Below are 14506 nucleotides of genomic sequence, written 5' to 3'. Positions count from 1 at the left end.
ATGCGGAGTTGCCCCGCATGTTGCAGACGGGGAAACTGAGGCCTCTTAGGAGAGAATCTGTACCAATCTGGAGGCCTAAGCAAGGTGCCCAGGTCCCCCATTTGGAGCCCTTCCCACTGCAGCGTCAGACCCAAATGCCACTGAATTCCAGCCCCCCCTCCCCCCCAGCCCTGTCCCCTCCCCAGCAGGGCTCCTCTTTGGCAGATCTGAGTCACCTCTGTGTCTATTATTATGGGCTTATTAAAATGATCCTCTGCTGGAGTGGAAAAGCTCCAGAAAAATCAGAGTCACCTCCCTGACACTGCCGGGCTCAGGGCCAATGAGCATGTGTCACCGAACCGCCTAAGGCTAGGAAGCAGGGCAAAGACCACTTCCTGAGGGCCTACTATGTGTCAGGCATCTCGCCAGGTGCTTTCCTACATCAGCTCGTTTAGTCTTCACAGTGGCTCTGTGCCGTATTCACATTTAACAGATGAAGAAACTGAGGCACAAGGAAGTTAAAAGGCTTGCCCATGTCTTACAGTCAGTCGATGACAGTGGCCAGGATCGAATCAGAAGCTGGCATCTTCTCATGTCACTGCCCTGTGTCCCCTATTGTGTGCCAGGGTCACCTGAGACGGTAAGACACAAGCAGGGCGGGCTCAGACACAGTGGCCCTGGCAAGGATCTCCTCTGGCGGACCAAGGCCGTCCTAATTCCTGAAAACACCAGGGGGGGCTGTGGAGTCGAAAATGCCCAGGAGGCTTATTTAAAGGGCTTGGGCAGCAAGCAGTGGAGTCCGGAATTCCCAGGGCAGGAGTGAGCACCAGGGTCTAGCCTTTCACCTCTGAGCAGGAGCCCCTACCTCCTGCCGGGAGCCTAGGGGTTTTCAGGGTCCTCCAGAGGCGAGGCTCAGGCTTCAGTCTTCCTTCTGTGACTCCTCCTGGGTTTCTTAGGAGGAGAGGTTGGTTCCAGTGTCCTTTTAGTGGGAGTGCAGGTGGCCGCCTGAGGCAGGGTGGGCGGGGCTGGGGAGCACATGGGCAGGCTTCCTCCAGAGAGCTGCTCCTCCCTCTCTCCAGATAGCTGCTCTCTGCCACGCCTGCCCTGCGCTGCTAGAGGTGCCATCAGACCATGCTGGGCCAGGGCATCTGGTGGAGTCTGCACAGAGGCCTGCACGGGAGCACACACACACACACACACACACACACACACACACAGACACACTCACACACCCTCCTTGAGCTGGATTGATTTAGAAGACAGCCTTGCTGGCCACAGAGAGCTGAAAGGCGAGGGACAACCTTGGGCTGCAGTTGCCTCTGTATACAGCAGGGGCCCTGAGCTAGCCCTGCTCCAGGGCAGGAAGGGAGGGAAAATGAGGTGGTGGCCCCCAAGGGGCACCTCTGACACAGCCAACACATACACATAACCACATGCACTAGCGCTCCCAACACACACACACACGCGCGCACACACACACACACACACACACACTCGCAGACATCTCCTTCCCTGCCCATTCCTTTCCTCCTGGGCCAGCATCTTTCTGTGAATCCTGGATGGAGTACAGCCCCCACACACATAGTGGGAAGGGATGTGCCTGCTCGGAGAACCCTCACAGTTGCATCTGGCTTCAGTATGTGTCTCTTATCCATGTTGGGAAAAGAAGTGGCTGGGGTCCCAGGGAGAGGGACAAGAAGGGACCATTCCCCAAAGTGGAGGGAGGCCTTCAGGAAGCTGAGCTGAGGTGATTGGCCATAAAACAGCTTGGCCACAGCATCTGGAGGAGATTGGAACCAGATGTTCCTGGGATGGGGGCAGGGAGGATGTGGGGCTGGGAGGGGGCTGGAGCAGGAGAAGGGGGCTGGTCAACAGGAGGCTGGGTGAGGGGCCGCATGGCTCTCTGGGGAAAACATCTGGCTGCCCTCTGCCCCACTCCCCGTCGGGCACTACTATTGTTGCAAAACGGAGCAGCAAACCTTTTCCAGGACTCCAGAGTCAGCCCTGCGTGTAGGGACAGTCAAGCACAGGGTGGGACTTGGGAGGTGCCCAGAAAGGCGAGCCAGAAATATGTCCCCTGCTCTGTGAGCCCCGCCTTGCTGTGGGTTAAGCATGGTCTTTTCTGACAGTAGTTCTGGGCTACGCTCCTGATGCCCAACCAGAAACTTGTGTGCCAGAAGTCTCCTTTTATCATAGGAAAGGAGTGGCCCAGGAACCGGAAAATTGTCCCGCAGAGGAAAGGAAAAGAAGGCCCATCTACAGGCTGTCTTCAAAGGTTATCTCATTCCCTCCTTGAAACCCTGTGAGGTGTCATCATCCTATGTGTCCAGATCAGTGATGGCGAACCTATGACACGCGTGTCAGAGGTGACACACGAACTCATTTTTTTTGGTTGATTTTTCTTTGTTAAATGGCATTTAAATATGTAAAATAAATATCAAAAATATAAGTCTTTGTTTTACTATGGTTGCAAATATCAAAAAATTTCTATATGTGACACGGCACCAGAGTTAAGTTAGGGTTTTTCAAAATGCTGACACGCCGAGCTCAAAAGGCTCGCCATCACTGGCCTAGATAAAGAAGCGGTGAAGTGACTCACCCAGGGTCACAAAACCACCAAATGGTAGAGCTTGTGTTTGCATTCAAATTTGCTGGGGGGAAGAGGAGTGGGGGTGGGGGTGGAATCAGAGAGAAAAAGGAGGGAGGGGCAGTGCAGGGCCAACAGTTAGCCCTGCAAGCCCCCACTGCTGCTGAGGATCCCAGTGGCCTCAGGAGCCTGGCCCAGTCCTCTGGCTGCCGGGAGCCTGGGCCCTGGGTTTTCTCCTTGCCTGTGGCAGGAAAGTTTGCTGGGCAAAGGCAACAGGCTGGGGGAGCAGAGGCCCAGAGGGGGGCAGCTGGCCAACGTCACAGGGCGAAGCCTGGCAGAGCCAGGTCTGCTGACTGCCCGCTCGTGCTGTCATCCTGTCCTCTCGGGCCAGAGAGGTGCTCCCAGAGGGAGGAGTCGGAAGGTCCAGGCTATGCGGTCATCTCAACCTGGGTACCAGGATTGGGAGCACAGTCCGGGGCAGGTCCATTCTAGCTCTCTCACTGGTCGTGCACTCAGGATCCAGGGAAACCCAGGGTCCTTGGGGGCTTGGAGACAGTTGGAAGAGCGAGGGTGCCTTCCTCCCACATGGGACCATCTGAGGGGATGGGCAGCTGCTCTGAAGCTGGTCCAGTTTAGAACCCGAAGCAGCCAGAAGGGGAGGGTGAGCTGGGCCCTGAGAACACCTAAGTTGTGGAGTATCAGTGGCCTGCAGGCAGCTCCTAGGCAGCCTCCACTGCCTGGTGGCAGCCTCTGAAGATGGGCCCAGGGAAGACTGGAGAACCTGCCAGCCCGAGCCCCTGAGCCATTATAGGGTCCGAATTTATGGTGGTGATGGTCTCGGGACTGGTGCCCAGGGTGGCTGCAGAGGGCGATCCTGAGCTGCCCCAGCTGTGGTATTTATTCAGAGGCCCTGTTTGAGGTGGAGAACCAGGGACTCTGTGGCTGCGGCCCCACAGTCTAGACGGAGTTATGATCTCGGTTCCCTCTGTACCTGTGGCTTGTGGCCTGGGAGTGGGTCCTCTGAGCTTCTGAGGACCCCGGAGGGCTGGTGAAGGGAGCTGTGACCATTGACTGCAAGTTTGGCCGTGGAGGAGCTGATGCCAGGTTGGCCGGCAAAGTGTCTGGGTGAGATCCCAGGCAGCTCCAACAGTTTGGGGGCTTTCCATTCTGCTCAGCCCTGTCCACCTGCGGTCAGGGCTGGAGGACGGGCTGCAGCCTGACCGTGGGAGGGGACTGTGTGCAATCACATGCTAGCAATGGGTCTGGGTCCCACTGCTGCTTACAGGGCCAGTGTGGGGTGCACCATGCCACACTGCTTCCTGGGCATGGGTCCCCGCTTCCTGGGCACAGTCCCTCTATCTGGCACAACACCTGCCCCTGCTATAGGGAGGAGTTTGGAGACAGTAAAAGAACTACAGCCCCACTGAAGGCCCTCAGGGAGCCCCGGGGCCTGGAGCAGGCTGCCGATCTTCCCGGAAGCTGAGGGTGGCGGCCTCAGTGTAAGAACCTGGGTTCTCCCTCGGTTCTTTCCCCCTGAGATCCATGTAGAGAAAAGGCAGAGAGACAGACTCCTTTGAAGAGAAGGAGCAGGGATATGGTTTCTCTCCCTCTGGCCTCAGGGAGACAGGTCTGAGCCTCTGGGCTGGCTGGGAGGGAGGCAATGGCAGGAAGGAGGAGGCCAGACAAGACACAACCTTGAGTCGCTGTGGGAGAGGGGGCCAGAGCTGGAATGTTTGCTCAGCGTCTGGCTCTTGTCTCCATGACAAGAGGACCCACGCCTGACCTTCAGGGTGGCAGGCTCTAGTTAACGGGTCTGCTCTGGCTGATGCCAGTTTTCTGGCTCCTGGTGAGGTTCCCTGGTTGGACACCCTCGCAGCCCACACACCCCTTTCTTAGACACAGAGACAGAAAACCCAGATGGACACCGGATGGACAAACACACGCTTCTCCCCTTTTCCATACCTCCTCCCTCTCCACCAAAGAGCCTTTTACAGAATGTTCCACCCCTCCCGTTGTGTGGGAGGGCTGTGCAGTGTGTGCATTTGGTGCGCCCGCCTGCAGGCTGAAGTGTGCGAGGTGGCTGTGTTTGTGTGTGCCCAAGTGTGAAATCACACCCGCAGGGGTCCTAAATAGAAGGGAGGAAGGGCAGCCAGGGAGGCCAGATGTCCTGGCTATGGGCCACTCCAGCAAGCCTGCACATCTGGAATGAGACACCCCCACCCCCTCCCACCATGTCCCAGACAGCATTTGGCACAGGATACTGGCTGTAACACTTTCGGTTTATTGGCTGGGATGCCCTGGTGTGGCCGACCAGCCACTGGGCCTGAGAGAAGGCCTGTCTCCTTCCCCACCCTTCCCCTTCCTCTCCCCACTGTGCTCCTGTGGGACGCGTACGGAAACTCATGCCCCAGGAAACAGTGGGAAGTGGAGGCTCAAAATAAAACCAAGTGAGGCCGGGGAAGGGCCGGGACACGGATATTACAATGAAGATATGCACCAGCTATACACAATCCAGCACGCAGAGGTGGGCAGGACAGGCAGGAGGGTCCCGCTGACAGACCCTCCCCCCACCGGCCGGCCCCCACAGAGGAATGGCCACTTCAAGTGTCTCAGTAAAAGCTCTGGCTCCCCGGCCCTGGGCCCTTGCTCAGGTAGGGCCAGCGGGGGAGGGATCTGGGGAAGTGGCTCATGAAGGAGTCCAAGTCCCTGCCTCCTGAGGACAGCCGCATCCAGACCATCGGGGGGTGGGGACGGGTGCTCCCACTGTCCGGTCCAGGTGACGGGGGCAGCGGTCACTTCCTGCTGTGCAGTGTGTCCTGGAACTTGGTGCTGGTGTAGCGCAGGTGGAAGCCTTTTTTGGTGATGGTGTCATCGGAGTGGAACCTCACCAGGACAGAGTCTCCCGCCGAGTACACCTCCTCAGGGGGCTGACGGAGGAAGGGGATGTGTGAGGCTGAGGACGGGCCCCGGGCTGCGGTTTTCCCTCCCTAAGGCCCCCTGCTCTATGGAAGGCAGGCTCCGACTTCCACCAGGTCCCCCGACCCCTTGGAGCAGGAGACTCTTCTAGTGGCCGTTTAAGGGGTGCCTGGGGGAGGGGAGAAAGCAGGGGGCAGAGGAACTTGTCTTAAGTCCAGAGTAAAACGTCTATTCTCAACCCGGCTCTGTTACTAACTAGTTCGTTGTGAAGTTTTGGCAACGCACTACCTTTCTGGACCTTGCTTCCCGCAAGTACAAACAGGACCAAAGGCTATCTGCTCTCTAAGCCTAAAAGGTCTGGGGGAGAGGGTACATGAGCAGGTGGCTGTGGAGGGTTCTGCAAAGGAAGCAGATTCTCTGAGTGGCTGCCTTCTTGCTGCCCAGCCATCTCCTGGAGAAGACTGGACAGCTGGGTTCCCCGGACCTGGCTCGGCCAACCCCCAGCCCCCTCCCCCACTTCTGACCATCGTCAACGCCAGGTGATGCCCCTTCCCAGGCTCCTGCCAGCCCCTCCTCACCTCTGTACAGACCCCCAGGGTGACAGCCACCCGTAAAGCATCAGCACACAGATGCCCTGCCCTGAAGGATCATTTCTTAGAACCTTAGGGACATTTCTGGCAACCATGCCAGGAAGCCCTGATGGGATTGGGCTCCTTCCCCAGATCCCCACCTGCTAGCTTCTGTCTGTGGAAGTTTCTGGAAGAAGCCACCTAGGGCACCCGAATGTGCCAGATCAAGGAAGTGACAAAGGCCAAAGGGTAGGAGGGGTGCCAGTTTGGCAGCCAGGGGACTCCCGAGCCTCTAGCAGGGCAGGCAAGGGGACTGTGTGCCCCGCTTCCCGCTCCACCTCCCCACCCCTCACCCTGCCCAGCCCTTGCCATTCAACAGGCTGAAGCTCTACTTGAAAGGAGACTCGCCACAATGTTGGGTCCAGCAGCTGCTCCAGCTCTGGGAAGTTCACCCTTCCTGGGGCGCCCAGGTGGCCTGGAGCACGGCCCTGAGAGGCGGGGACCAGGAGGTGATGGGAGGACAGTCTGGGTATGCACATGAGGTGAATGCATGTGCAAACGTGTGTGTCTGTGTGTGTGTGTGGGGGGGGGGGTGGATGGGCAGAGAAAGACAGCATTCTCTGAAGGAGGACAAGATTAAAAAAAGAGAGAGAGAAGGAGCCACAAGCTCTGACTGGGAGGAACATAGATCCACCTTTGTGGTTTTCCTGTGGCCTCAGTTAAAACCCTATCGAGCACACTCTTGCCACCGCCTCTAAAAGGCCAAGAAGTGGTGCTCAGGGCCTGGTTGGACAGCAGCAGCTCGGGAACCACTGGCCTCTCACCAAGAAGGGAAGCTGGCCATGCGAGTGAGGAGGGTGTTTTTGTGGCTCAGCCAGAACGGCTGGTCAGCACAGCTCGCTTAGGTGCTGGTCCCTGGCTCTGGCTCCCACCTCTGAGTCCTGGTGAGCTGCCTTGGGCTGGAGCAAGGGATGGGGTTGGGGCCTCCTCCTCTCCAGATGCAAGCTACACTGGAGGCCCAACCAAACGGGTGCTGGGGAGGCTTGAGTCAGGGCAAGGCCCATCCCAGAGGCTGCAGGAACCTCTGTTTTGCCCTAAAAGGACCCGTTGTCCCGGGTGGGGATGGCCCAGCGCAGGGCAGGCCTCTGTGATCAGCCACCCAGCAGGTCTCTGGGCCCTGGCCAAGGGCCAGCAAATGCTGCCACCCACCATACCGGCACCCCATGCCTGCAGAGGCACTGGGCTGACACCGGGCCACTGGATTGGGGCGAGAGTGGGACCTCACCCCGGAGCCACAGTAGCGCCCCAGCCTGGGGGCTGTGCTGTCGTAGCCATCAAAGAGCTCCATGTAGTCGTAGCCACAGTCCGTCTCCTCTTCCACCTCGAAGGTCTGGAACACGAGCTCCACACCGTAGCCTTCCTCTGCCACGATGACCCACTCGCAGTCCACCCCCCCGGGGTAGTTGTTGTCGCCAAACTGGGCGTGGGAGTAAAGATCCTTGGACTTCACCTCGGCTCGCACCTGGCCTCCGCACTCTGTGGGGACAAGATGGGCCATCACTCGCCGAGCTCAGCCGCGGCGGCCTGCACCCCACCACGCAGGCCTCCAGGCCGGCTGCAGGCCCTGCGAGGCCGCATGGCTAGTGAGGGCCGGGTTTGGGCCTGGCTCAGGACTTGGCCCAGAGCATGGGGGCCGGGGGTGCACAGGGTGGGGCGGCTCAGAGCAGAGGCGTGGTGGAGGGCATGCTTGCTGAGAGGGGACATGGCTAAGTCCTCCAGTTGATGGATGTCATGGAAGAATGTGGGCCCTGCGCTGCCAGATTCTATTCTTAAGAGAGAATAGGATCATCCAGATTTTATGTGAAAACTCCTGATTTTTAAATGTTGGCTCACGTTTTTAAAAAACACAGTGTGGGCCAAGCACTCTGACGGCCAGATGGGGTTCCGGGCCTCCAGCCTGCGACTTCTGTGCTGGGAGGGGAGAGCATGCAGGGCAGGGCCACGGGCAGCTACCTCCTCCGGACGCCCTCTGGCCTCCAGGACACCTGGTGCTCACCCTTCCCTGTGGGGTGGGGACGGGGGGTGGGGGCCTGGGGCAGGGACTGAGTTGAACGTATTGAGGGGGGACTGTGACACACCCGCTCTGGAGAGACCCCAGCAGGTGGCTGGAGACCCACAAGGAGCCTGCAAAGCCCCGATCCAACGCCCTGGGTCTGACAGACGTTCTAGGCCTCCCACGACTGGCCTCCAGCCTTTCTCTGCAGCCAATGCCCCCACTTCACTGCTGGCCTCACACATCCTTGCTCTGGACAAGCTGAGTGATCTGCTAGCACCTGTACCCACTCAGAGCGGCCTGGGCTGGGCTGGGCTCCTCCCCTGTGACCCACCAGTCACACCCTGAGCGAGGTCCTTATCATGCTTTGTCTCCTGCTGTAATCACCTGCACAGTCCGTCTCTCTCCTAGACTGCGAGTTTCTGGGGGTGAGTGGGGTGAAGGGCTCAGGTCTGAGGCATAACCATTGTTCCTCATAGCCTTCTCATAGCCATTGTTCCACATAGCCTTCTTGCTCATGACCAGAGCTCGGTAAATGGTTGATAAATAAACAAACAAATGAACACAGAGGAAGCCCTTCAAGGGCTGAGTTGTTCGTCTGCTTCATACGTTTTGTGACCCGCACTTAGAATGCTGCCTCATACATGTTACGTGTTAGTAAGCAGGTATTGAATGAATGAAGAGTGAATTTGGGGGCAAAGTTCAGTGTCCGAGCACTGGGAAATCTGGGGATTCCCTCCCCAACCCTGATCCCCTACCCCCTGTCGTCACTGCCCTCCGAAGGGCCACCTCCCCAGCCCCCAACCAGAACTTCCTCTTCCTCGCCCAGGAGGCTCCCTCTCTGCTCCCCTGGCCTAGTCCTCAGCACACACCGTCTCCCCAGCCAGGCCCAGGCTCGGTCTGTCTGTGCCTTCACAGGCTCTTTGTAAGCCCACCCGAGCCGGGCCTGCCTCTGAGACCGGGACCAGCAGATGCCTCCAGAACAAATGCTGGCGCTCGGGCCGGCTGCCCGGGCCGGGGGCAGGTGTCCTCACCTGTGGAATGGGACGCCTGGAAGCCCTTCCGCTGGACGGAGTTGTCGGAGTAGAAGCGCAGGAACATGCGGCTGCCCGTGGCCACCACCGGCTCGGGCTTCTTGCTCCCACAGAAGCGGCCCAGAACCGGGGCCTTGGCGTCACGCCCGTCGTACACCTCCAGGTGGTCGTAGGCACACTCGGGCTGGGACTCAATGTCCATCTCCAGGAAGGTCTGGGGCATGGGAGCAGGACAGTGAGCTAGGAATGTGGTGGGGGCCAGTGGGGTGGGCAGCAGGTGGCTCCAAACTCAGGCCTCCTGACCCCTGCTCATAGAGTCCAGGGGGAGCGGCCACAGTTGGTGGACGGCAGTGAGGGGGGATCCAGGAATGGGGTGATGGCAGGAACACCCCCAATGTACACTGAGGAAGGGCCTCTGTGGAGACCAGCCTGGGCTTCCCGCAGGATGGCAGCCCTGTGGGCTCAGCCAGGCCATCAGCCTGCAGCCTGCCCTGCTCTGGGCAGTAACTCTAAGTACCCAGGGCTTTGGAGCCGACAGGAAAGAGGTGGCGGCTTCGTGGCAGGGGGAGCAGGGTGCCTGTGCAGGCGGGGGTGTGGGCAGCTCACCAGCTTGACCCGGTGCCCGGGGGTGCTAGAGATAGCCCAGGTGCACTCCTTCTTGCTGGGATACTTGTCGGGCCAGTTGGGGCTGGTGATGGTGCCGCTAGTGGATGTCACCTTGTGGTCACAGCCAGCTGTGGGAGGTGAGTTAGGGGAAGGGAGTCATCAGGAACCCCAATGCTTCAATGCCCCTCGGAAGCAAGGAAGCCACTCCCTCCCACCTGCCTGCCTTCTTTCTCTTGCTTCCCACATAAAAGCTGACTGCACTTCTATCGCTTGTTCCCATTGTACCCACGCCCCGGGAAACCAAGCTGCTTGGTTCCAAGCGCAGCCGCACTGGCAGCATCCCCGGCACCACCCTCTCAGGCGCCCTGAGCAAACCCCTGGACCTGTGAGGCCACCTGGCCACACCTTCTCTGCCCTCTGAGACGCTGGCATCCTCTGACCTCCTGCCACGCCTCCACAGTCAGAGAAGACTTTGGCACCTGACTCAGTTCTCTCCATCCCACTCCCGCTACCGCCGTCCGGGGTGATGTCAACAAACACGAGACGGTCCGCCCAATGCCCTGCCCTCAGCTCCACTGGGCCTTATCTCCGTCCTCCTGAGGTGACCTCACCCCAGCCTTTGCCATCACCACTGCGTCTCCAGGCTGCACTCACCACCCTCTCTGTGGCCCCTCCCGTCTCCCAGGGCACTCAGGCGCTCATTCTCCTGTCCCCCTTCTTCAACTTTAGCGAGACCTCCACGCCGATCCCGCCAGTTTCTCCCAATATCCCTCCTTGTTGACTTCCTTCCCTATCCAGCTGGACTGCAGGCTGAGCCCCGACTGGTCAGCCACACGCCATCCTGCTGAACCATCTTGGAAAACCCCATCCGTGGCCCCCCAACTCGGTGGGCCCCAAACCACTGGATACTCTTGGATTTGTCCTTCACCAGCGCCATCTCTCACCTCCTCAGCAATGGCTCCGTTTAAACCTTCAGCCCTCTCCTCAACTCCCAGCTGACCCCCTCCCCTCCTGCCTCCCTGAGAAAGTCGGGGCCTCAACGATGAAGGACTTCAACCTCCCGACCCTACCTGCAAACTCACACCCCCCACCTCCACTTCCCCTCCTTCCCTGTCTCAGAGAAAGCGCCCCTCCTCTCAGGCAGGAATGATCTCCTTCTCTGACCTGGGGACCCTGGGAGCACACATTTCCCACCCTCCCTCTCTCTGCCAGCCTATGAGCCTTCCTGAGCTGTGCCCATCCTAAGCCAGCCCTCCCACGGCCCAGCCTCTCTCCTTCTCTGCTCAGCCAACCTTCAAGACAGCTATCACCACCTCCTCACTGCTTGTGGCTCCTCGATCCCCTGCAGTCTGCTTTCTGCCTCTAAAAAGCGTGGCCTCACAAACAAATTTAAAAGCCGGTGCTCATTATTCATTACCATCCAATCTCACAGGCCCCTCTAGGAAAAGTGGGCAGAGGTAGACTGCTGGGCTGGGGAGGAGAAAGGGATGGGTGTGTGTATGAGGGGCGGGGGCGGGGCGGGGGGGCGCAGGCTGAATAGCTGTGCCTAGTCAGAGGCTCAAGATGCCTGCACGGTCGGTCGGGAGGACCTGGAGAAGAGTGGCACCTTGCAGGCAGGTGGAGGCAGGCGGAGCTCCTGGCCCTCCCAGCTGAGCTATGAGCTGTCTCATTACCCCTCCAGGACTTTCCATGTCTACAGGCACTGCCCTCCGCATCCTCCCCTGGTCCTCATGCCCTCAAACATGTCCTTGCACACCAGCTAGACTGCAGTCTCCTGGGCAGCAGGGGCTACAGAACCCTGCACAGCGCTGCACCCGCAGGGGGCACCCTCTGACTGATCTGTAATTAGCCCATCCTTTAAGCGAGTAAGGAACCATGTGCTTCTAAAGCGAATCAGAGCTACTGCATACAGGCCACCTTCCCAAGAATTTGAAACCCTCCCCAGCTATCTCGTTGATGTTGACGCTGAGGGTTCTTTAGCAAAACCCTCTTTTTCATGGAAGGTGCAAAGATAAAAACGCAGTTTGACAACATCAGAATTAGATCCCCTCTAGCTAAACGATAGGGGTGGCGGGGGGGGCCAGGAGTCAGGCCTTCATATTTGGGGAGCCTGAAGTGACCGGGTTGGACGTCCTGGAGTGTCTGTTGGGTCGCTGTTGGGTGCTTGGATCCTGTTTATTCTGGCCAGCGGTTTGTTTGTACCTTGGTTGTCCATCTACTAATGGTGAGAAGAGGCATTTGCCAGCCGCTGTGCTAAGTGCACAGAGCAAGTTCCCTGAAGCTTAGTACCCTGCACAATAGGTACCATTTTCAAAAATCATCTCACGGGTGAGGAAACGGAAGCTCAGGGGGGTGAAGGGACTCACCCAGGCCACACAGACATTCAGTGGCAGAGGCGAGTCTGCGCTGTGCTGGGGTTAGGAAGTGCTAACAGGCGGGGGCCACAGTGGAGTGAGCGCCTTGGAGAAGGCCAGTGCCCAAAGGATGTCAAGGATGACGTGAGAGCTGTGTTCAAATATCTGTAGGGCTTCAGTTCCTGGGAGGCAGCGGCCCTGTTCTGAGTGTCCCCGGGGTCAGCAGTGTGACCCAAAACGGTGACATGCATGATGGTGCTGGCGATGAGCCAGGTGCTGCGTGGAGCCTTCACAGCCTCACGCCTTTACAGGGCAGGTGCTGTCACCTCTACATGTCACAAGGAGCAAACCGAGGTACAGGGACAGGAAGGCACTGGCTCAGGGGCTCACAGCTGGCTGGCTGGCTGGCAGGACTGGGTCAGGCAGCCTGGCTCCAGTCTGTGCTCTTAACCGAGTCCCATCGCGCCTCTGCCAGAGGGAGGTCGTTACAAAAAGAAGGACCTGGACATGGATTTGAAGAAACACTAACTACGAAAACAGCCCAAAATGGAGCCTGGGGCAGCTGTGAGCTCCCTTTCCTGACACACAAGGAGAGCCCGGAAGCGCATGTGGCTTGGATGTGGCTGGGGCTGGGAAGACCTGTGCGCCAGGCACGGGTGACATGAGGTGACCCCAGGAGTCGCTCAGCTCTCTGAGTCTAAACACTGACCAGTGGGGAGGGCACCTCTGACCTGGTGCTCCCCAGCCTTCGGTCCTGCAAGTCCAGTTGCTGCGGGCATGGGAGGTGCCGGCTGGGCATGGGAGGTGCCGGGTGGGCAGGGGAGGTGCCGGGCGGGCACGGGAGGTGCTGGGCGGGCAGGGGAGGTGCCCGGCGGGCCTGGCGCCGGCCCGGCTCGGTTACCTTCCTTGCAGTCGTGTTTGTTGTCGTGCAGGACGAAGCCGCTGCGGCACAGGCACTCGTAGCTGCCGAAGGTGTTGGCGCAGTCGTGCTGGCAGCCGCCGTTGTCCTTGGAGCACTCGTCCTTGTCTGCAGGGGAGCAAACAAGGGCAGACCCCGGGTCTGTGCAGGGCTGAGGTCCGGGCGGTCACCCCAGGGGAAGCGGGAGGCCTGGCTGGGCTTCCTCCCCCCGGGAGCTGGGGGGTGGGGGGGTGAGAGTTCAAGGCGATGACAGGGTCCGGCTGTGGGGAGAGAAAGTAGAAGTGGGGTGGAGGGAGGGCTGGGTCTGGAGCTGACCAGCATGGGGACCCTTTACCATTACCTGCTTACTGGACAGACGGACAAGTGGAAAAACAGACACACGGACAAGCAGACTGCAAGAGAAAGGAGCAGGACGCAGGGGTCCCTTTTTTACTTCACAACAGGAAATGTCACAGACACCATCAACATGGGAGGGTGTGGGGGGGGAAGGTCCCCTGTCCATGTGAGGGGGACGCGGGGGGGAGGAGAGCACCAGTTCTGTCCGGCCAGAGGGAGGCAGGCCGGAGTGGCAGAGCGGAGGTGGGGGTGGGCGGCTCGGGAGCCCCCAGCCCATTCTGTCCAAGGTGAGGTTCCTGAGTAACAAAGGGTCCGGGAGGCCTGGGGGGCCTCACTGGGGGGTCCGGTTTCTTTTCTGTACTCGGAATTTGAGCTGGTGGGGTCGTCCCCGAGGGGGCTGCAGAGCCGGCCTTTTTTCTGAAACGAGAGAGAGAGAAGGAGAAAAGGGACCGAGGGGGTGGAGGGTGGAGGGCAGGGATCAGACAGGGAGAGCAATGAAAACCAGACCCGGGCCTCGAGGCAGAGCCACGGGGCAGGCGGAAGGCAGGGGGCACACACATGCAGGAGGCCATGTCTGCGCAGCCAGGGCACCAAGGGGTGGCAGGTGGGAGGAGCACAGCGACAGGGATGGATGGATGGATGGATGGATGGATGGATGGGGAGGAAGCCTGTGGCAGGGAGAAGGCCTGCAGGGCTGGGCACAAGGCCCGTGCACTGGGGGAGAGAAACAGTCTCAGGCAGAGGGGCTCAGTCCAAGGAAGGGGGGGGGGCTCAGGGAGAGCTCCGCTCTCTCACTCTGGATGCTGCAGCTACAGAGCATGTTAGACACACACCCACACCCACAGGCTCCCCTCATGATGTACTGTCGTCCCAACATGGCAGTACAGATACTGACCCACAGGCTCACACCTATGTGTGCACAGGATGCATGTCACACACAAACAGGGCAGACAGATACCACACGCGCACACATTATCAGCCATCCACCCATCTGTGTACACGTGCACACAGAGATACACACTCAAGGGTGCCCACTGACACAGACACATGGTCACAGAGGTATGTGTCGGTCACACCCACATGTTCATGGTCACTGGGGACCATGTGCCTGGCACTGAGGCCGGCATTCAGGAAGGTGTGTGGACTGAATGGG

The 14506-nt window shown here is 59.3% G+C and overlaps 1 protein-coding gene across 2 annotated transcripts in view; it reads right to left on the bottom strand.

Moving 5' to 3' along the window:
* Positions 1 to 4827: 4827 nt before the first annotated feature.
* The window catches only part of BMP1 (bone morphogenetic protein 1), a 39559-nt gene continuing 29880 nt past the window's right edge, over positions 4828 to 14506 (bottom strand). The window contains exons 16-20 of one of the 2 annotated variants that reach the window (XM_036313883.1): positions 13000 to 13125; positions 9745 to 9872; positions 9139 to 9352; positions 7337 to 7587; positions 4828 to 5493 (exon numbers count right to left, since the gene is read on the bottom strand). In XM_036313883.1, coding sequence (XP_036169776.1) covers positions 5359 to 5493; positions 7337 to 7587; positions 9139 to 9352; positions 9745 to 9872; positions 13000 to 13125 — 854 coding nt within the window. In that variant the 3' untranslated portion in view covers positions 4828 to 5358. Of the gene's footprint in view, positions 5494 to 7336; positions 7588 to 9138; positions 9353 to 9744; positions 9873 to 12999; positions 13126 to 13410; positions 13771 to 14506 lie in introns of those variants that run through there. The other variant, XM_036313884.1, reaches the window with a different exon arrangement.

This window comes from Myotis myotis, unplaced genomic scaffold (assembly GCF_014108235.1).
Source record: "Myotis myotis isolate mMyoMyo1 unplaced genomic scaffold, mMyoMyo1.p scaffold_m19_p_6, whole genome shotgun sequence".
NCBI classification, from domain to species: Eukaryota; Metazoa; Chordata; class Mammalia; order Chiroptera; family Vespertilionidae; genus Myotis; species Myotis myotis.
Note: the sequence above shows the minus strand (reverse complement) of the source record. Positions and strands in the feature narration are given on the sequence as shown.